The 23,459-nt window shown below is 29.5% G+C and overlaps 3 protein-coding genes across 4 annotated transcripts; 1 reads left to right on the top strand and 2 right to left on the bottom strand.

Moving 5' to 3' along the window:
• Positions 1 to 584: 584 nt before the first annotated feature.
• On the bottom strand, positions 585 to 2,007 carry LOC113850440 (uclacyanin-3-like). The gene is made up of 2 exons (XM_027480994.1): positions 1,610 to 2,007; positions 585 to 1,132 (listed from the first exon to the last, which is right to left on the bottom strand). The coding sequence occupies exons 1-2, from the start codon at positions 1,767 to 1,769 to the stop codon at positions 726 to 728; spliced, it is 567 nt and encodes a 188-aa protein (XP_027336795.1). The 5' UTR covers positions 1,770 to 2,007; the 3' UTR covers positions 585 to 725.
• An 8,842-nt stretch (positions 2,008 to 10,849) lies between these two features.
• Positions 10,850 to 13,827, bottom strand: LOC113849471 (50S ribosomal protein L4, chloroplastic). 2 transcript variants are annotated; one of them, XR_003502096.1, is made up of 3 exons: positions 12,839 to 13,703; positions 12,048 to 12,142; positions 10,863 to 11,457 (listed from the first exon to the last, which is right to left on the bottom strand). XR_003502096.1 is itself a non-coding variant. In XM_027479399.1 (2 exons), exons 1-2 carry the CDS (start codon positions 13,665 to 13,667, stop codon positions 12,108 to 12,110), a joined length of 864 nt encoding a protein of 287 aa, XP_027335200.1. In that variant the 5' UTR covers positions 13,668 to 13,827; the 3' UTR covers positions 10,850 to 12,107. The 2 variants fall into 2 exon arrangements, 1 of the variants encoding a protein (XP_027335200.1); XM_027479399.1 differs by having other exon boundaries at positions 10,850 to 12,142; positions 12,839 to 13,827.
• Positions 13,828 to 18,839: 5,012 nt separating this feature from the next.
• LOC113850441 (ras-related protein RABD2a) lies at positions 18,840 to 22,754 on the top strand. Its single transcript, XM_027480995.1, has 8 exons — positions 18,840 to 19,031; positions 19,848 to 19,920; positions 20,384 to 20,431; positions 20,513 to 20,560; positions 20,822 to 20,893; positions 20,993 to 21,148; positions 21,257 to 21,360; positions 22,410 to 22,754. The coding sequence occupies exons 1-8, from the start codon at positions 19,018 to 19,020 to the stop codon at positions 22,504 to 22,506; spliced, it is 612 nt and encodes a 203-aa protein (XP_027336796.1). The 5' UTR covers positions 18,840 to 19,017; the 3' UTR covers positions 22,507 to 22,754.
• The last annotated feature ends 705 nt before the right edge of the window (positions 22,755 to 23,459 follow it).

A 23,459-nucleotide genomic window follows, 5' to 3' on the forward strand; every position in this document is an offset into this window, starting at 1 on the left:
TAAAAACTAATACAAATTATGCCCTTTTAAAATCCAATTTCCCTGTTAGATTCTTGTTAACCACACTTTAATCTATTGTTCGATTGAAGTAAACCATTTGACCAGACCTAACTAATCCATCCAGTTGTCTCATATTTTAAATTCCCAAACTGTCTTTCTTGCACACATAACATGAAGGCGCTGCAACATACCTTTTTAACGATGCATTGATTAATGGCAATTTTTATTTTGCAGTATCATTCATTAATACAATATATTATTGTATTAAGCTTCTGCCAATAAATAATTTTATCAAAGAATAATGATCAATAATTCAACGCTGAGGCAGTTGTTTTAAATTTAAGTGATAAGCATATGGTAACGGATCGTAGTGGTTGGCCAAATCTATATATTATAATTAAATGATAATTGTTATATGTTATGCCAGTTGTGTTTGTAATTGCAAGTAAATTACACAATGCATTAGAAGATGGGGTGAACTCTAATTTTATTTCAAGGTCAATTATTGCCAACCCAAATGAAGCAAGAGATTGTATATATCTAGTGTCAACATCATACAAGGTATCAAAAGAAGGAGAAAATGGTCAAAGAAATGTTTTTTTTTTTTCCTTATTAAAGGGTGATACATATCAAGATCAAGATATACATCTCAAATTAAATGAAATTCACACAAATTGAAACAAAACGGGAACATATTAATAAGAGTAAACAGCACTGTCTCTTCCCTAGCCCATGAAACCAAACATAATTGCTGACACAAAGAAAGACCCCACCAAAAGACTAATGGCACTAGAAACAGTGTTTGCTCCATTAGGCTTTGGTGATGGTGGAGTAGTGCTGGTTGCAGGGGTGCCAGACTCAGAAGGAGGAGAAGCAGTTGATGGGGTGGTAGGAGGAGAACCACTTGGGGTGGTTGGTGGGGTGCTACTAGCAGCAACTACATTGACTTCAAGCTTCATGCCTCCAGAACAGTGACCTGGTTTGGGGCACAAGAAGTACCTTTTGCCTGGTGAAGACAACGCAATTTTGGTGTTTCCATCTTGGTAGCTCTTTATGGAATTGCTTGAACTGCAGCCGTTGTAGCCATTCGCATTAACCTCATCCAATGCATGGTTGGAGTCATAATTGAACACTGTTTTTCAACAAATGACAATTTAGTTAGCTGCCATGGAATGCATAAAAATCTGCAGTTTATGATCAAACTATATCATTTATAATCTTAGATACCATTTGCTTTATGAAGACATGAGTTTTAGACCAAAAAGGAAAAACAGTGAGATCAATGTTTACTGCGTGTTCTATAACAATAGGAAGACATAACTTATGTAACAAAATCACATAGACATCATAATATAACAGGTAAAAGAAGATTCCAATTTCCAACAGTGCATAAATTAAAATTTTTCCCATTACAAAACCGTGCCTAAAAATAAAATCATGTGAAACTACATAATGGATTATCATATTACTACAACCTTTTCATGATTAAACTCAGGGAAAGAACAAGACCCTTAATTTGCTCCTTGAGTTTCTGTGCTATAATTTTTTTTAACAATGTTTCACTAGAAACAAAGACAAGCAATTGAAGAGTTAAACAGAGGAAACATACCCAAATTATCACCAACTTTGAAGGATTTCCCAGCGGCCCATGTGCTGTAATCAGTTCCTAGGGTCCATCCACCGCTATCACCAACAGTAAAGTCAGTTCCAAATGCAGTGGGAAAAGCCAACATCAGAACCAAGAAAGAAGCTAAAATTGTTCTAGCCATGTCTATAGCCTCTTCTATTCTAAGACTCAAAAAAGTTTACAAGAAAGGTTGTGTAAGCAGAAGACCTTGAACCAATGACAATAAAATGCAAAGCAAGGAGGATCATATATATAATACCAACTCCTTCATTTACTTTACTATGTCACCAACTTCTCTAGGCTTGTGGATAAAATAGTGAGTAGTTATTGACCCTGTCACCCTCCTCTAAAGCCTGCCTCTACCTAATGCATTGAGATTCTTTCCCATAAATTCTGACTTGGTTGCTAATGTACATTTCACATATTGGCAAGTGGCATTACCCAGTCAATTATTGCACATATATTAAAGTAGTATAAAATAACAATAAGATATCAATTTAAAATTAAAATAACATTAGTATTCCAAAGATTGCATTAGTCATAATAATTATTGTATTACTATAATCTTTGTTTGTATTTCCAGATAGGAATATCCAAAATTCCCGCAATGTATCTAACACAATATGAATAAAATTTAAGATAATACTAAATATTATGAATTGAAATTTATTAAAAAAATGTTCAATATTGGTGGTTGCTAATAAATTTAAGAAAAAAATCATTTGTCCTAATTAATAATTATAACTTCTTGTTATTGTTGTATAACCTCTCGATCCAATAAGTAATATCAAAACCAATATCTTCATATAAGAACACAAAATGCTAAAAGTTTTTGGAAGGAAATTGTTCTTTGAATGTTCAAACTAAATATTCTATATTAGAAAACGCACAAACTATTATTAAGGCAAGCGTTAAAGGAAAGATCGTGGATTGTGCATTGGCATCATGTCTTAGTAACGCCAAGTGGATTCACACAAACTTTTGTGGTCACCTTGCTATCAACTTTTAGATTACAATCACCATCTTACCAACTTTAAATTGAGGTAGCCATATTTTTTTAATTGACTTAAGGAAACGTTTTAAGAAACTATGAAGAGTTTATTAAAAAATAATTTATTTTTTTGTATAATTTGTTAATATTTTCTAAAAAAATTATTATAACAAATTTTATGGTATAATTTGAAGATTTTACAAATATTTTTCTATAAATTAAAACCAATTCATAGATATTATTTTTTAGAATTTTTTTCTCTAAAATTTATGGGTATAAACCAATTTTTGTTTATAAAAGAAGTTTGATTTTTTTAAAAACATTTAGTGACTTATAAATGTCTATTTAGAAATTTATCCGATGTACACCCATGATCAAATTTATACTATAAATTTTATAATAGCAATTTATCAACTAAGTTATTGATTACCCAAACACATTCTCACTCTTTATATAATTAAAAGAATGTTATGATGGGTAGTTTAACACTTTAAGGAGGTTCCAAGTACTAATTTCATGGTCATGAGAGATTGTTTCTAGAGAAGGGAATAACTAGGACAGAAACAAAGAATTGTCAACATGTTCTTTGTTCTTCCACATTTCGCAATATTCTCCTATTTTTTTTCTTCTTTTCCAAGCATCGTTTAAACAAATTGGACAAGCATTTGGAGCATTAGGTGTATGTGACCATAACCGGTCAAACGAAAGTGGCCAAAAATGGTTCAACTGAGGTGTGCTACAAATTATTATATATAATCTTGCATGTGGAAGGCTTGTGGATGGATATGAATATTTTCATGGTCTAATATCTTACGCATAAAGGTTCAACTATACTTTTACTCGGTTCCAAAAATACACATTTAAAATATTTAATTCACCAAAGAAAACAAACGTGGGTTATAAAAATTCATCATTCATAACATTTCCACCTACTCATTAAATATTTAAATGTGTTATTGTGGCTCCGGATTTATAATTTGGGACAAAGAAGAGGCTTAACTAAGATAAAAAAAAATCCGTTGAATGTGATGCTTACCCATAAAAAATAATAAATATGATAAGAGTAATAAAATTATTGAATTTGATGAAATTTTATCTTAGAGAAAAAAGTAAAAAATTTCTGCATTTAATGAAAACTTGACCGTTAAAATGGTAAAATTATGACTTTAACTCAAATTGAATAACCTTTTATAAAAAATACTAGTAAAAGAAGAAAATAAGTAATAAAACAAATAAATTTTTTAATAAGTTAAAATTAACTTGTACACCCCATAATTTAAAAATATATATATTCTAAAAATAGAAGAATATCTTTCACTGAATTTATTTACTGGCGACAAAACTATCTAACTGCGTTTATTAAAATTCAAACTTATGTCACCAATTAAATTAAAATATGTATTAATGTAATTAATTTTAACATAAAATTATTTATTTTATCAACCCTTTTTGTTTCTACAAAAACTTATGCTTAAATTCATTTAAAGTGACCTTTGTGAAAGTCTACTTCAATTTTATTCATTGACGATTGAAAATGTTTATTCTCTGTTCTCTTTGGTTCTAAAATAAGGTACCTACCACAGAAAAGTCAAATTCACATCAACAAGAAACCAAAAAAAATCATATTAACTAACAAGATATTTTTGTTGGCTAGCAAGGAATTCACTTTTTATTTTAGCTTGAACAGAAAAAACTAGCAAACTTGTGCATCTACATGACCAAAGCAAGTCAAAGCAATCCACACAAAAGGATGCAGCATGTAGATGAAGCAATTGTATACCTAAACCACTCATGCTTCAACATATTACACCTCTCACACATTTTGAATTATTTTTTGGTAGTTATTGCTACCTAATACTCAGATACTTTACATCATGATATGGAGATTAGTTTAGAATGACGACACAACATTTCTATTCTCTAGAGGCACAAAAAGAAATTTAAACTATATATCACTTGCTATAGTGTTCCTCACGTTTGATTTATATGTCTTCATAAATCTGCATTCCTTGGTTTGCTGTAAAGTCATAGTTGTTTGGTATAAGTTGTTAAAGCATGAACAATATATATTCATGTATTGATATGTTATCTTATTGGCCATTTAGCCCATGAAATAACATTACTTTTGAAATCAAAAGTAGGATTAGGTTGAGAATTTGACAGCTTGCACATAATGATGAAGCCACCATTGTAGGACCACACTACACTATTATAATTATAAATTGATGAATATATATATACATGAATCTAGAAAAGCAAGGTTGAGAAAATAGATGGCAACTCTTTCAAACTAAAGAATTGAATGGAAGCATTGGCTAGGTACGTATTAGCTCTCTACTTCAAGGACCAATAGATCATGTACAGCTGGAAAATAATTGCATGAAGGAAATACAATTATCATCCAATGGTTTATACATGCATGTTCTATTATATTTAAACTTGTATATGATGATATAAGAAAATCGCTTTCAACAGTTGGAAAATTTTAATTTAAATTTTGGCCTATATAATCAATGTCACATCACATTTTTGATATATTCCCAACATATATTTGAGCAGAATTTGAGATATCAGACTTAATTTTTATAATCAAAAAATTATAAAAAATAAGTGTGAGTAATTATAATAAAAGAATATATATATATATATATATATATATATATATATATAGATAGATAGATTAAAATATGGATTTTAAAATGTAATTAAGATTTTTTTAGAAGAAAAGACTTTAGAAGATTTCAATCCCTTCATGTATTTATATTTATGGTTGTTATCATGTTTTATTTATTTTTTCAGTACTATATATGACAAACATTGTTCATGCTCAGGCTTACAATGTTCATTTGCTTCAAACACTTCCATTAAATTTTGGATGCTCTTTCACCAGTTCTGAATGGGACAGGTGGGCGTGCCTTCATTATTGAGCTAAGTGACTTTGTCTTAAACAATTTTATTAGCTCAGACTTTCTTTTGAACCTAATGTTCTAAATTTATGTCCAGGTTTTTATTTTTATTTTTATTTTAAGCTGTAAATTTTTTCATCATTTCCATTTCGAGTGAAACCTTTTTTCATAATTTTGGTATATATTCAATTTTTTGGGGGGCATGTTAGTAAAAAGAAATTATAAATAAGGTAGTTTCGCGCGTGTTTGTGAAATAATAATTTTCAAGAAATAATTATTTTTTAAATATCTTTTAATATAAAACTAAAAAAAGGTCAATTTTTAAAATAAACTAATTTAAATACATATATTTCTTCTGCTTTTTATTATGATTTTATTGATTTTAAAACTTAATTTTTTTATTTAAGGTCTTTAAATTATTTAACAATGTTGTCTATCAATTTTTTAATCTAATTCTAACTTGTACCCCTTCTAAATTTAAAAAAAAAAAATTAACGAACTTTTAAAGTTAAAACGAGTTCTTTAATGTTGACTTTTTAAAATTAATTAATAACTCTATTATTTAACTCGACGGTCATATATTATTTAATACTCATAATCATCTTTTTGTCTCATAAATTTGATGCATGATTCAAAATATTTCTATAATTAAGTTTGCTTATAGAATCTTATGTTTTTTTCCTTGTTAATCTTCCTTTTATTATTAATAATTAAAATATATTTTTTAAAGACTACTTACTTTCTCTCGTAAGGGGATATTTGTTATTTGAAATCTTTTAACTTTTTCGAGAATGTTATTTATAAAGTTTTATTACCCATGTTTAGTATAAGATACAAAAAAATATTTTTAAGAATATGAGATTCTCGAGAAACTTGAATTATGAAGAAATTTAAATTTTTATTTTCCTATCTCAATAAGTGAGTATCCTTAACTTTTTTGGGAATCTAAAATTTTTGGATAAAAATGCACTTTTTTATTCTACTTTACTTTATCAATTCTAAATCATTTTTGCACTTTCTCTTCTTTCTACTTCACTCGTCTCTCTCATGTTCTATCTTCCATAGTTATTCTGTTCCTACTCTTTAATAAACATGTGCTCTTATTTTTGTTTATTTCCCTCTCTTAATTACCATTATTTGCGCTGCTCTACTCATTCTTTTTTTTTTTTGTTGGTTTACTTGTTGTCATTATTTGCATAACTTTATATGACTTTTATTTAAGTTAAAAATATTTTTGTAAAAGTAATAATATTCTTGAATAAATTTTTTAATACCAAATATGAAAATGAGAGAAAATAAAAAGATTTCAGGGAAAGTTGCTTAGTAAATATACATAGATAACAAGTTACTAAGAAATACATTTCTAAAAATCTCACTTAAAAAGATTGTGGATATCAAACCCCGTCTAAGTATTTATTAATGCCTTCAGAGAACATAGCCTATTGGTGAAGCCTTTACCATCAAGGTTTTTAGAACTTTATGAGGTTACAATTAACTAACGGTGTCATGTGAAGTTATTACACCATATACACACATTATTTCATTATTATTACTTTATTGGTATACTTGAAAGTGCCTTTGTAGAGATACATTTCTCATATCACAGTTAGATTGCATATTAATAGTAAGATCAACCAGACACATGAAAAATTAAAATAAATCTTACCTCAACTCTAACTAAAGTAACTCAAACATCACACATACACGTCATATTTTGACATCTTTTACAAACAACTTTTATAGACACGCCACAACTATCCATAAAAAATAAAGGACACAATTCCATATCAAACGATTACAAAATCATGTGTGCAAATAAATAAAATCAACTAAAATTCATATAATAGAGGAATCCTTATGATTCATGTATATAATCTACACATTGTCATACTCTCATTCTAACTAAATTTCTACTAAATTGAAGATTGAAATATTTCTTGCAAGAACACCTCCTTTTAAAGCCAATTCATCATTGCCTGAAGCTTTCAATATTGGAGGAGCCACCTATGTTGACAATCTGATATACATAAATAACAATTAATTTCACTTACTTTTTCTTAAGCTAACCTATCTCAAAAACTATTAAATTCAACAAGGTGAACTACTAAAAATATTTTTTTTAACTCTTTTTAATATTCAACTTTTTTATTTTATATTCATTGAACTATCTTACTTTTAACTTTAATTTTATACTAGTAATATCATTTTAACTATTCAATTTATCCTTTTCTTTATTCTCTTTTTTACTTACTTTTCTTTATTAGTGACAATATGCTAATGTATGTAAGATTTAATTTGTGTAATTAGTTTTATAAATATTTAGAATCAACATTAATAAATTTATCTTTTACCCATGTCATGTGTACATTTTTAAAAAATTATATAACTTTTAAAATATCATGTAACATTACAAAATTTTTAATATTCACTATCTATGAATGATTATATGATCAAGATTTACTCTTCTTACTCTTGTATGAAAATAACTTCCTAATTAAATACATAAGCTATATGTATACTATATGTATACATAAGAAATGTATATAGTGAAAAAAGTATGTTTAACTTATAGTAAGAGGAACAAATTTGAGCCATATATATAAAAATGGGTTGTATAACCTTAACCATATTTATATATGAAGATAAGATCAAATGATATTAGCTATCAATTTTAGTAAAATGACACATTAAATAACTTCATATCAAAAGTAAATTTTATTGATTCAACGGTTACATTTAAAAGTCTCAGAGAATATCAAATCTATAAAATTGTTCACAATTCACAAGAATTAATATTTTATCACCTCATCTTATTTTAATATAATCTATACATTTGATGCCTCAAAAACCTGGGAAGATGATAAAAAAAAAATCAAAATGTTAATGATACATTTGACAAAATAAAAAAAATTCACCGGTTCTTGTTCTTTTATTAAATTTAAGTGATCTTTCTCTATTTTAGTGTAGAATTATGTTTGTCACAAAATTTCCTGATCTACGATGAAATTTACCATTAAATTCCAGCACTCTGTAGCTTTATGTAGCGACATTTTTATTTTTTTTTTGTATCCAATTTTGTAGCAAATTTTATCTCTTTTTTTCTATTTATTTTACAGCTACCTAATAATAGCATGACACATTTACATAAAAGATAATTAATATCATTTAAATAGCTCAAAATTCACGTTGAGCCAATTAAATATGAAATATTATTCTCGTGCATATATATTATTATTTATAAATAATATGTAAATTTTTGGTTTATAAGTTTTAACAGAACATATAAATCAAATATGTTATAAATTTTAATTCTCATACTTCATAATGATTTGGAACTACAAGCAAGCCATAAAGAGTTGGTAAAAACGGGTTTATTAATCAGTCTCAGCCACCAAAAACATGAAGTCCTACAGATAAACTCAAAATTTTAATACCATTTTGTCAAATTTTGCGTCTAGTTGGAGTTGGAGGACAATGCACGTAGCTATGATTATTGTTGTAGCATATAGATTAGTGCGGCAATGCAAGCTAATTACTGTAATAAAAGAAATAACATGTTCATATGTACGTATATATATGCATGTGACACCTACTTTTGTTACTCATTTAATACCATACTTTGTTTATGGCTAACTAATTGCACTTCAAGATCGTAGCTTCTTAGAACAGACTTTAGAATTTTTCAAATTGACCGCTATTAAGCATATCATATATAAGATATATTTGTTAATGATTTGGTTCCACCTTTCGACTCATTTCATTCTATAAATATAAAAGATCAAACCTAATCTGCAACTGCTAGTAGAATTATAGAAAAAAGTTACATAGCCACAAGTTATTTGCATGATTAAATAATATAAGTGTAATAACAAAATTAAAGAGTATATAAATAAAAAAAACGTGATCTAAATTGTCAAAATATTTTAAACAAACTGGTTACCAAAGCATAAGTTCATTTTCTCTTTCAATCTTAAATTGGATTAACACTCAAATTTTATTATAGTATAGCTTAGTTTAAGAAAAAAAAACTTAAAGCCAAAAAAAATGAAAGGCTTAAAATTAACAAAAAGGGAGAAGGGGTAAAGCCGAATGAAAAAATAAAATAGTCTTGTAAAATCTAAATAAAACTTAAGAAAAGGAACACAACACTAGATAATAAAGATAAAGAGAAGGAGAGAAAACAAAATCTGCAAATGTTAGACTTATAAGAAAAGGGCTAGATAAAAAAAAGTATCACATTATTAATTTAACAATTTAAAAGGTATATAAGAAAGAAAGTCATAAGTATAAATTATCAAGTCTTTTTATATAAATAAACTATTCAATTTTAAGTTCATTCTCTTCTACAATCTTAAATTGGGCAACAAGCTAAGTAATGTTGTTGAAGTAAAAAAAAAGTTACATTAGACCAAAGGAGCACTCACAATATATTAATATTTTATTTAAAATTTGACTAATTTAAAATGAAGAACATACTATAAAAAAAAAATACAGACTTACAAACATTAAGATGGTAATAAAATATAACAAATTATGAAATTAAAATCTCATGTATTGATTTTCCAATCAACAACTCTACATTTTATCCTCTAAACGTACCTTTCTTTTTGACAAGTCAAATCCTTTTACCAGAAACTCACTTTAGTCCAAAAGTGACATTGACTCCCCTCCCGAATAGCATACTTGCCTACCTCTAAAATATAAATTGCTCTTAGTTCAAAACTGTCTCAAATATGGAACAGTTACAACTTAAAGGCAATGAAGGCTTTATGTGAAGTAGTTAAGGAGTTGTCTGAAGGTGATTGAGTATCGGAGAAGAAAATTTTGGTATTTTAAATAAATATATTTAAATTAATATTTTTTAAAATAAAAAATATAAATTGATATATTAACATAAATTTAATACATATAATTTTTTAATTTAAAATTAAAAAATGTCCCCTCCTTCCAAAACTCTCTTCTCAATTTAAGAGTTTGTTTAATTTACAGTAAAAACCAATTTCTTATATCATGATCCACATTTTTGTGTGACGTATGTGACTGGAATTCATTTAGTATATTTCAATCTGATTCATCGGTTCAAAATTAATTCTACCAAAATTTTAAACAAACAAATATTAAGACGTTAAACACTGCGTTGCAGAATTATGTTATCCTCTTTTGAGCAGTTATTCTGTCCAACGTGTAAGTACATGTTTAATATTGCATAAATTTAAAGAAATAATCTGTTAGTTTTAAATAGTTCTCTCATTAAGTTAATAAAAATAAGTAATTGTTAAGTTGAACAAGACACAAAACCAGAGAATGTAAAGGTTCAAGTCAACGGATAACATTGGATAAAATTGTGAATAATATTAACACTATCAAAGTATACTAATATAATATATCGATCGATAAGATTCGCTTTCAACCACGAGCCTCCCATTTTAGATAAGAAGTACATCAATATTAATTTAGTGCAAGAGTCTAATGGTAGCATACAAACGATTTTCTCGTAGTAGTTGTGAAAATTCAACTTATCCACGAATGTACACTTTAAAACACTTCTGCACATTAGGTGTGTCTGTTAAGGAATCTATTTCATTAATGAACAAAGATTTTATGATTGAAATGGAGAAGGAACTTTTTCCACCAGGGAATAAGTAGACAAAAGCTCCCTATAGCATAAAGGATCAGCATGAGACTGCATATTCAATGCGAGGTTTACCAATATACATCTTGAATCTCCACATCACAAAGTACCTGGCAGTTCAATCTGTTCACCTATTCCAAGGCTGATATGGCAGACCTCCTTTGCCACATTCATTATATAATTGATTTAAAGGTCGTAGAGACATCATTAGAGAAAGAAAACTAATCAATGGCTAAACTAATCTTGACCTTCCATCTTCAAAGTTAAAAATCATGCCATTGATCAAAGTTCACCTACAAATCTACATTGACAAAATGCAGAAGTAATGAAATACACGCCATGCTAATCTTAGAATGTTTATAATTTTGACAAAAAATATATAGAAAATCATGAAAATCAGAAATGGAAATAAAATATTAACTCCAACCACCCACCACCACCTATTAGGATGTTACTGAAAATAACTCACCACTTTCACACCCTATCAGCAAGGAAACTAACTCATCTCACCAATACACAAGCACCAGCAGCAGCAGAACAAAAATTTGAAGAAAGCATAGGCAAGAGTCAGTCCAGGAAAAGATGTACCAGTTATCAATACACTATGAATGAGTGAATCTAATAGTAGCCTCCACAAGCTTCAAAGAAAATAATTTCCTAAGAAAGGTACTACATGCAACAAAATTTATTCAAAAAAATTGACTTATCCATTTATATGCATTTGCACAAAAAGAACTACAAGCAACAAAATTGATTCAATAAATTACACAAAGGAGCCTGCAAACTAATATGATTGTAAGTGGGACAAAGGCAAATCACGCTGCCAGGATTAAGATCCTATATGATGGAAAAGAAAGAAACATATAAATTGGTACAAATAAGACTTCAAACCTTCCATCCCCTGCATCAGCAATTTCCTCTATAAAATGACACAAAGAAAACTTCAAACCCTTAATTGACCTCATCGCCATCCTCTGTGTCAGGTCCTGTATCCCAAATAGAAAGCAATAAGGTCAGAAACCTTTCTCTCAAACCATCATAAGCTCTTCCACAAACATAATAAGCAATTCCTACGTTGGAGAATGAATGTGCATTTAAGGTTTAAGCCAACTGCTGATTTGAACGTCGAATGCACACAAACAACTCTCAAACTGATATACAAGTGACTCCACTGAACTTCTACACTGACTTCGTATCTTTTAAATGAGCCAAGAGAATAATTTTGTTAAGAAATGGCAATGTATTGTGCACAGAAGCAAGTTCAGTGTAACCTAAACCTAAGGGTGAGCAATGGCTTTCAATAGGTAAAACACATAAAAAAAGAATATTGGAAAAAGAAGACAATTTCAGTCTTTCCAGCATTTATATACTGCAGAAACATGAACACCACCACACAAATCGATCACTCGTAGTGACAAAGTTCAAATTGCAGACATGAGAAATCTCAGTTTCCAATTTCCAATAGCAACATAACTACTGAAATGCCACGCATCAAAACTGATCTCATCAAATGTTTCTCAATATACAACCACAAGTCATTAAATTCCCCACAAAAATTATGCCAAACCAATTAGAAAAAATAACTCAATAATGGAATTCAACCATAGACATGAAATGACTATAAATTAAAACTTAACGCAACGCAAATCATAAATCAAAATAAACCAACACTAAACATTTACCTTCTTCTTCTTCCTCTTCTTCATCATCATCATCATCTCCTTGGTAATCAACCCCATACCTCTGGTTCAAATAATCCACTGCACCAGGTGTAAGAACGAGCTTATCAGCATTGAGAATATCAAACAAATTCAGCGTCCTCGGCGTCAAAACCTTCAACGTCCCAATGTTCCTACTCGACAGCATCACGTTCTTCGGAACTTCCATCATCAAGAACATCGCCTTCTCCTTAGGGTCAAGCCCCCAGCGTTTCATGGCGGCGATGAAATCACTCGTCTTCGGCTTCTCCTCAAACTCCGCCGCGAAATCCTCCACCACGAAAGTGTTCACGGCGGCGCTCGCCATCGCCGTCGATATCGCCAGCCTCTTCTCCTTCCGGTTGATCTTTATGCTCCAGTCCCTGGGCTTGGGCCCAAAAATTACGCCTCCACCGGGCCTGAGAGGTGTCCGATTCGACCCACGACGGGCCCGGCCCGTCTTCTTCTGAGGATAGGGTTTTCTACCGCCTCCCCGCACTTCTCCGCGCGTGAGCGTAGACGCCGTGCCACGCCGTTTGTTCTGGAGGTCAGTGATAACGGCACGGTGAACTACGGCACGCGCGGTGTCCGCCGGAGCGGATTTAAGGTCGAGAAAAGACTCACCAACTTTCTCGCCGGTGAAATTGAGGACTGGGATAGTGGCGATTTTGCATTTGAGGGAAAGGGGTTTTGGGGAATTAGTGGTTGTTTTGAGGGGTAGAATGGGGAATTTGAATTTGGCGTGTGAAGAGAAGAAGATGGAGGATGAAGTGAATGAGAGAGAGGTTGGTGTGGAGATGGAGAGTGTCGCCATTTTTTAAAGTGATGTTTGGTTCTGTGTGTTGAGAGTGAGTGAGAGTTTTCGAAGTCTTCTCTTTCTATCCTATCCGTTAAAAATGATTGGTGGTGTTCCGAGGCAGCGCTAAGCACACAGAAGAACAGAGAAGAACCTAACTTCAAGCCTCCATTTGGGTTTTGTTTTTCATGAACAAGAAAGTAAATATATCATTTTGCTTTTCAAATTTGTTACTTTCTTGAGTTAATTTTTATTTATGATAATTGTTTTACACTTGTCACTTTGTTAACAAGTTTTTTTTATCAATGTTTTAATTTATTAATACATTATTACAATGTTATCATTGACTTTAAATATTTAAAAATAATATTTATTTTTAAAAAAATAAGTTTAATTATGTTTTTAATCTTTATAAAAGAATTATTTTTATGATAAGTCTTTAAAAATATTTTTATTAAAATTTAATCCTTTTGAAGAGTTTTATTGAGATTTTAAGATAAAATATGGAGAAATAAAAATTTATAAACTTGCTAAAAATAAAGAAAAAATCTAAAATCTTAGATCAAGTTATATGTATTAAAGATGAAAAAGAAAAAGTTTTGGTTTCAGATAAAGATAATATTTCTATAAATTTTTTAACAAAGGACAAAGAGTAAGTGAAAAATTTAATAAGATTAAAAGTCCAAACTAATAAGTTAAATTTGACATACTATAAAAGAAGTTCTTAATATATGTAAAATTTAAAAGTGATAGGTCTTGATAATATCTCTATAGAATTTTAGAAAAGTTTTGAAATATAAGTATAAATGGAGGAAGAACACTTTGGTTCATATATATAACAATAAAATTGATATATAAAATTTGTGTAAATTATAGAGGAATTAAACTCATAAGTCATTATGAAAAAATGTGATTAAACATAGGATAGAGAGGAAATTGAGATTGCAGAAAATTAATGGTTTTATGACAAGAAAGTCCACAACAAAAGTTATATATTTTTCACAAAAGATGCTGAAAAACTATTAGTAAAAGAACTTACACATTATTTTTATTTACTTGAAAAAAGCACATGATTAGGTATCAAGAGAAGTGCTATGGAAAACTTCAAAAAAGAAAGGGATCAATGTAATATATATTCAGACTATACAAAACATGTATGGAAGAGTAACTACGTATGTGAGAACTCCTAAAGACATATTTAAGGACTTCCTAACTAGAATACATTTATATCAAAGTTTTGTTTTGAGCTCTTGTTTTAGATGTGTTACAAATTACATACAAAAAAATATTCCTCAATGTTAGTCAAAATATTCGAAAGAGGAGATGAATATTAAACTTAAGTTAAGAATGGAGACCTCAAAATCTAAGAATTTTCACTTAATTAAAAGTAAGACAAAGTACAAGCATTGTAGGTTTAACAAAAAAATGAGATAAGGATCATGTGTTAAAAGTCAAACTTAGAGATGATATTATACCACAAGTTCTTGAGATTAATTATACAAAATGATAGAAAATTTAATAAAAATGTTAGTTACACAATACAAACTAGATGGTTAGAATGGAGAAAGGTTTCATGAATTATTTGTAATTATAGAATACCTATTAAGTTGAACGAAAAATTTTATCATACAATAATTCAATTAGCTATCGCTTTAAAGGAATATAAAAAAAAATTAGGAGTAAAAAAAGAACATAATATAAAATAATAATATACAAAAAAATATTAAAATAACACCTATAGTAAAAAAAAATTACTAAAAAAAATAGTTTAATTGTGTACAGAAAATATTTTTAGAAGTGACAATAAAAAAAAAATACATAATTTTTAGTCCAATAAAAGAAAGATAAAAAAAACTCAAAAGAATATTAAGAAAATTATTAAAATATAGATTTTAATTAAAAATTTAATTTTTAATCAAACATAATAAAATCGTATGATCATGTATCTGATTCTACCTAATAAAATAAATTTTGGTTGTTGTTGTTATTTTAGTTCAGCCCTCAACTTTTCTCCATTAAATAACGAGTCGAATAAATCCGGTTTATTATTATTATAATACTATTATGTTATTTAAATATTTTAATATTTAAAATTAATATTTATAAATAATTTTCTTTTAACATATTTTAAACAGTATCTAGTAAGAAAGCATCTTTTGCACTTCTTGAGTCACTGCATCAACAGTCACGCACAATGGAGGAGGATCTGTGTCTCCACTCGCCGCCATTCTCCTCCGATCCAGACTCATTGGCCGAATCCACTCGCTCCTCCTCCCACTCCTCTGCCGTCACCGGTGATCCCGCCGTGTGTTAGCGTAGCAGGATGAGACCGCGTCTATAATTATCCGTTTGGATTCTATATCTTTTAAGGCTTTGCGTTTCTCTTTTATGATGTTTATGCGCGAAATTGTGCTTTGCACGGTGTTCAAGCTTCCATGGCGCCGGTTTATGTTTTGTAAATCATTTACAAGCTAGTTTCCGATATTTGGCCGTAAATTCACCGATTAACGAGTCGAGAATATTTGAAATATTTTCAACCTAATTAAGTAAAAAAGTTATTATATTAGAAATATAAAATTATAATAAATACTTATTTTTTATTTTAAATGCTTAAACTTATTTCTAAAAATTGATAATAATAAAATCGATAAATTTATCTTTTTTTATAAATAAATAAATATAAATAAAAAATTTTAGGGACTTAATATAAGTAATATCTTATTAACATATTGAAGGTTTTAGACCAAAATTTTATATTTACTTTCTTTATATCTCTTATTATTAATTTTAAAACTTAATTTAAATCAAATATTTTTTTTTGTAAATATGTTAGCTCAATGTTTTTTAAAATCAATGAAATTTAATTCATAAAAAATATTTTTCTGAACATTTTTTTTATGAAGTGGTGTATAATTTCTATATATTTTGCCCTAGAATGCTAAACAGAAATTTTAAATAGACTCATAGAAGTGGTATTATCATATAACCCAACTGTATGATGATTAAAGATCGAATATTTCTTTAGTTGATGTTTTTTTAGTAGTTGTGAATACTAGCTTGCATTAAATTGACAATACTCAGCTACCGTGTTGAAAGAGAATGAAACTTTGCTTTCTCCTAGACTATGATATCAAATTTGCTAAAATGAAATAGAATCTTTCATTTGTACATTTTTTTTAACTCAATCTACAACATAGTCAGTATTACAATATCTTACTAACTTGAAATATTCATTTTTCTTATAAAAAACCTGAGGTTAGTAGTTCTAAATATTTAAATATTCTTGGATAGGTCCATGGGTAAGAAGGGTATAAGAGTTGTAGTCTTGAATATGGCACCATTCTCATTAGGCCTATCATCACAGCTGAGCTTTTCTTGATTCTTTGATTTTGGCTTATCTTTCATAACTTTCTTCTTTCCCTTCATAGAGGTCAGATTTTTCCTTACAATTTTCATCTTCCCCCAATCAATGGTCCCCAACACAAAGATGCTTTACCTCCACAAAAGCTGGAATTTCAATTGCAACTTGCATTCCTTCATCATCTTTCTTTGCAGAACCAAAGCTCTCCACAGAAGGATCAGAGAGTAATATCATCTCAGAACTTTAAGATGTTGGAAAAAGATGATATGGTAACATACAAAAGGTAGAAATAGAGAAGAGGATCCGTAGGAAACTTTGAAATTGATTGAATTAAGATTATTCACATGATTGTTCAACAATGTATTTATAAGAGAAAAGAGATGAACCAACCAACTAATCCAAACAAATGTCAAGATTTCTTCTACTTTTTGTTTGATTTTTAGTTTAAGAAAAAAAAAGCTCTTCTGTCACACTCATCATAAGCTCACTCTAGATTAGCTTAGAGATTTTTTCACGTAGAGATTCATCGGTGATACTAAAGATTATATCATTTACGGAGATTTGAAATATAATAAATCTCAGTATAATTATCTTTTGAAAAAGAGTCTATCAACTTTTTCTCTTTTAAAACCATTTGAAACAAGAAAAAAAATAACTGTCTTTTATAGGAACATCTAAAAACTTGTTTCAAATCATGCACAGCATTTTTAAACATGAAAATAAGATTAGAAGAGGCAATATCTTTAAAATTAAGTGGTTGTTTCAAAAAAAATTATTCAATAAAACAGGAAGTTTTAATATTCATTTGAAAAGTCTTTGTATTGTTTTGTGTAGCAAATGCTAACATCATTTTATTATCTTCAAATTTAGCCATTGGTACAAATGTTTCAATATACTTTCCTGCTAATTGTAGTTTCAATTTATCATTCTAACTTTATTTCTTATCACTTTTCACCTTCATCAAACTTGTTTTTTAAATATTTGTTTTTTTTCAATTCTAAAAATTGATATCTAGACACCATTTTGTAATGAACTAATTTAGTTTTTCTTACATTCTTATAATCCATCTTTTGTTTGTCCTCTATCATGTTAGACCTCATCTAAAAATTGAATACAAAAGTAGAGAGAGGACTTTTTGAATGGAAATAAAGTTCTTCCTCTTCAAATATGTCTTCAGTTAATGGACGATTTTTCGGATCATTTGAAATGGTTAAATATTTTTAATTTTCATGTTATAATCTTTGAAATTTCCAAATCTGCAGATTTATCTCCTTATTTTAGTAGTTTTCTGTTAAAAGTAAGTCCATTATTGAATCTTATATAAATAACATTTTCAGAACCAAAGTTATAGTTATAAATTCTATAATTTTAAAAGTATTAGAATATTTTCAAAAAATATCTTCATTCACTCTGGAATAAAAATTTCAATCTAATGTTTGTACTAAAAATAAAATATTTAATCTAAAAATACAGTTAAGAATTTTTCCTTTTTACAATTCAAAACACTTCAAATTTAAAATATTCACAATTCGAAATTTTAAAAAAGATTTCAGTATTCAAATATCATGTTAAGTGTTTGGCTAATTAAGTTAAATAAGATTATCATGATAGTAACATTTTTTTCTATGCAATTACATTTCCAAAACTCAGTTATACCAAAATGAGAAAGAGAAATTGGTTAAGAAATGCAAAGGATTTGAATACTAATTTAACTCATGGTTAAATTAGTGGGGACCACCACTCCACGGTCTACGGTTGCCATGTGTGAATGGTCAAACGCAAGCATCAAACCAACAAAATGAGAAGCCAATAATACGTCACCGTATAGTCCACACGATTTTGATTCAAAAGAAAGAGAAGAAACGAAAAACAGAAAAATTCCCCTTTTTCATTCTCCTCAAACTTTTCTACTCCGTTGGTGCCGTTCGTGGAGCACCGGATCCCACCGTTTTCCGGCGATATTCCACCGTTTTCCGGCAACTTCACGCTCCCTTTCGCTTCTCCGACATGAATCCCGAGTAGTACGTTCTTATTCTCCCCTTTCAATTCGTTCGATCGCGTAAATTCGATTCCTTTTCTGGATTCCCGTTTTCGTTTTTCAAAAGGGTATTTGTGGTTTGATCAATTCGTTGAAACGGGTTGTTTGGGGGGGGGGGGTTTCGATTTTTCGTTTTTAGTAACCCTAGATTGGATCAGCTTTATGAAATGTTATATGACCCGGCTGATTTTTCTTTTAATTTATAATTTAAATGCACTATTTTTTATAACGCGTGTTGAATATATGTGTATGATTTAAATGAATTGAAAAATAAGGTGGTTGTATTTTCTAATGATCGGAATCACCAATAAAATGGATTCATGGTTTGAATGATTTGACCTGCAATTTCATTGCGGAGATCATCAAAGTATGATAAATCTATCGGTCTATGCTTACTGTTACGGATCATCATGATACTGTTTCCCCTTAACAATCAGGGGATAACATTTGTTCATAACGCCACATGTCTCATAGACTTGAAATATTAATGTATCAATTTATGTCTCATAAAATTTTAATTTAAATGCATCAATTTGTGTTTGTCTTGTGTTTATTTTTTAATGTAACTAAACGGAACAAGTGGCAAATGATGGCCTTAATAGATAACTTTTAAGACCCGTTAGTTTACGTATTTTATTCTTGTCTTGATACATGTATGATGTTTTTTTTTTTTTTTTTTTTTTTGTGTGTGTGTGTGTATGAAATGGTTGTAGTTGGTCTCTGAGGTGAGTTTCTAAGGCTAACACTTGGTCTATTTTATGTGTGAAACTTAGTGTTCTGTGGTGGTTATTCTTTGCAGTGATTATCTGTTCAAGCTCCTTTTAATTGGAGACTCCGGTGTTGGAAAATCATGCCTTCTTCTTAGATTTGCTGTAAGTTATCTACTGTTTGTTGTGTCATATATTGTCTTCGGGTATCTTTTCCTTCCACTGGCTTACCATTTTTTTATACTCATTTATATAGTTTATTCTTTTGTCATTCTTTTATTCAAAATGGTAACAATAACATCTTACATAAAAAAAAGTTACTTTCTTATTCTCTGTTCTTGGTTATTTTATGTTATTTTTGGGGGTGGGGATTACTTTCAGCTAGCCTGTTGGGTTCTTTTCCCTTGCTTTTCTCATTGGTGTTTCTGGGTGAAAATGTTATGTTCAGAAGGTTATCTATCTAAGCTTGTGTCAAGTGTCATTTTGTGTGGTTATGTAATTTTGTAAGCTTCTAACAAAAATAAATACCTTCAATCTGCATGTTGGTTCATCTTGGAGATGGTACACTAATGATCAATACATTTTTTTACATTTTTACATTTATGATAATTTCTCTGTTTTGCTACAGGATGATTCATACATTGAGAGCTATATAAGCACCATTGGAGTTGATTTTGTGAGTACAACATTGCACATTTTAAACCTGAACTCATTTGAAATTATATCTCAACTGATCATTTCATGTTATTCTGTGCAGAAAATTCGCACTGTTGAGCAGGATGGGAAGACAATTAAACTACAGATTGTATGTAACTATGTGTCTGATTGGCTTTGTTTTGCTTCTTTATTTGCTAATGTTATACTTTCAGTAAGCTTGAGATATCTGTTTTGATCTTTTGTTGGTTAATTTTTTTTCCTTTGAGGTGTTTGTTATTGTTCATCTCTCTATTAATTTTTGAGATCATCAACCCTTTTGAAGTTATGTTCCTAGCCAATGTGAGTCACTGGAATTCATGGTTGTATTGACAGATCTTACCTTACTTGGTTTACAATCTGTTCTTTGTAGTGGGATACTGCTGGGCAAGAACGATTTAGGACAATAACCAGTAGCTACTATCGTGGAGCACATGGAATCATTGTGGGTGATGATTTTCTTAGCACAAATAAGATTTTAAATATGAAGTTTCCCTGTTCGGGGGGATTTCTTACTTTCTCCACTGACTGGGTCCTTTGGCAGATTGTTTATGATGTGACAGATGAAGATAGCTTCAACAATGTGAAGCAGTGGCTCAGTGAAATTGACCGCTATGCTAGTGATAATGTTAACAAACTTTTGGTTGGAAACAAGAGTGATCTGACTGCAAATAGAGTTGTCTCATATGATACAGCTAAAGTATAGCTTTTACATATATCACATGCTCATGTTTAAAGCTATTGGAATGATAATATTCATGTTCCTGCATCGGCACACCTCAATGCACCTTTTTTTCCCTTGCTGCAGGAATTTGCAGATCAAATTGGCATTCCTTTCATGGAAACAAGTGCGAAAGATGCTACAAATGTTGAAGAGGCATTCATGGCCATGTCTGCTTCCATCAAGAACAGGTATCCATTCCTGTTTATTATTGAATGGCTGATATTTAAAAGAATCACTTATATTTGGGATGCATCTGTTTCAGCTTTAACAAAAGGCTCTTTTTTTTATGATATAACTTTTTCAGAAGCTACTATATTAAGCCATTGAAATGATATGGCATGAACCTGAGATAATCAAATTTTAAAAATTTTAAGATACATGAAGTCTTGATTTTTTACTAAGTCTAATAACATCATGTGATTCATGTAGCCGACTTCACTTAATGAGAGAAGACTTGATTGTTGTTGTTGTACAAGATACGTAATGGTTATAATACAACATATAAATTAATATAAAATTAACATGATACTCAAATCTTAAATCAAGAGGGAATCTACGTTTTAAAAATGAGCACATGACATTGTAGACATAATAAAATGCTTCAATTCATATGAATATTGTGATATTCCCATCTATATTGGAATGAAAGTTTAAAAGTAAAGTATAAAAAATTATACAATGTTGCTAGGAGCATTAGAAATGTTCATGAAGTTGTCCAACATAGTTACGGATATGACATGATTTGACTATTATCTTGATGTATCTATGGTTTCTTCCTTGGAAGTAAAGCCCGGGCAATAATTAGTTTCCTACTTCCTGAAATAAATTGAACTTTAGCATGCCAATATTCCTTAATTGAAGTCTATTTGATGAAATACAAATGTTAAAAGTTATTCTCTCTTATTCTTTTTGTGCATTTAGAAGAATTATGTATGTTAGGGAAGTATACATTACTAGAGATTGTTTAAATGACTGTTGATTTGTGAAATTGGTGCCCCTCGAAAAAAATAATGCATGAATTATAATTGGCATGTAACATGTAGTTTTCCAAATTTCTTTTAAACTTTAAAAATTGTGCTTTATCAGTTTAACCTTCATCTAGCTGTTCCCTAAGGTTGGTTTTTATATTTATTTATCCCTGCGAATTATACTCTTGTTAAATATGACTAATTAACATTTGAGCATTTACTTTCTGTTCTGGCAACGATATTTGATGATAACTTTATCGTGTATGTAGAATGGCGAGCCAACCTTCTGCGAATAATGCTAGGCCTCCAACAGTGCAGATCAGAGGGCAACCCGTTGGTCAAAAAAGTGGGTGTTGCTCATCCTAACTAGATGGTGTTCAGATCCATTTCACTTGGTCTACACTTGCCCTTTGCATGTAGGTCTGTTATTTCACTAAATAGTGGACCAGTGTCTGATAATTTGTTTTTTGGTTTGGGAATTGGCCTAGATGATCCCATTCTTTACATATACTTGAATGATATGCTTGTGCTAAGTATAGTACTTGTTAATGATAAAACCATATTCCATCTCATTTATTTTTGCAATGAACTAGCAGTTTTTTTTTACTTGCCATTCCATGAGTGTCATAGAAACAACAGAGCAAAACGTTGGTGACAATGTGTAATAATGGCAATCGGCAAACAAAGGCAGTGCATGGAACTCGCCTAATTCTGTTTGCTTCTTGTGCCCTTTAAGTGTAGGTCCGGATTTGCCATGTTAGAATCTGTGTTTGTTATGAAGTTAATAGAATTGGTTTTTGATAAAATTGATTTTGAACTATTAAACGAAATTGGAATGTGCGCTCAAATTAATCCAAGTCATAGATTTTGTAGTGGAACGTGATTACAGGAATAAGAATTGATTTCAGGGTGTTTCTAATATGTCCAAGGGGTACATGTGAAGTTAAATATAGAAGGGTTTTATTGAAGATAAAAATAAATTTTATCTTAAAATTATAAAAAAAAATTCAATTCACATATTTTATGATAATTTAAACTATTTTTTAGTAAGGTACATTTAATGGTTCTTAATATTTCAGCCACAATAACTTCAAAATATACATCAAATAACGGATACAAAAACTTCATAAAACATAAATTAAACCGTTAGAATTTGCTTTTTCTTTTTGTCAAGAAACAGTTAGGATTAAATTGATTAATGTTTTATATAAACAAAATGAAGGGTTGCCGTCACTTTGTTTATTTTCTTGTTTGTTTATAAACAGAAACAAATGAATTGATTAATGTTTTGAAAAGTCATCTCTTTGCATATTGATCAT

Source organism: Abrus precatorius, unplaced genomic scaffold (assembly GCF_003935025.1).
Source record: "Abrus precatorius isolate BTA unplaced genomic scaffold, Abrus_2018 Scaffold9, whole genome shotgun sequence".
In the NCBI taxonomy this organism is placed as follows: domain Eukaryota; kingdom Viridiplantae; phylum Streptophyta; class Magnoliopsida; order Fabales; family Fabaceae; genus Abrus; species Abrus precatorius.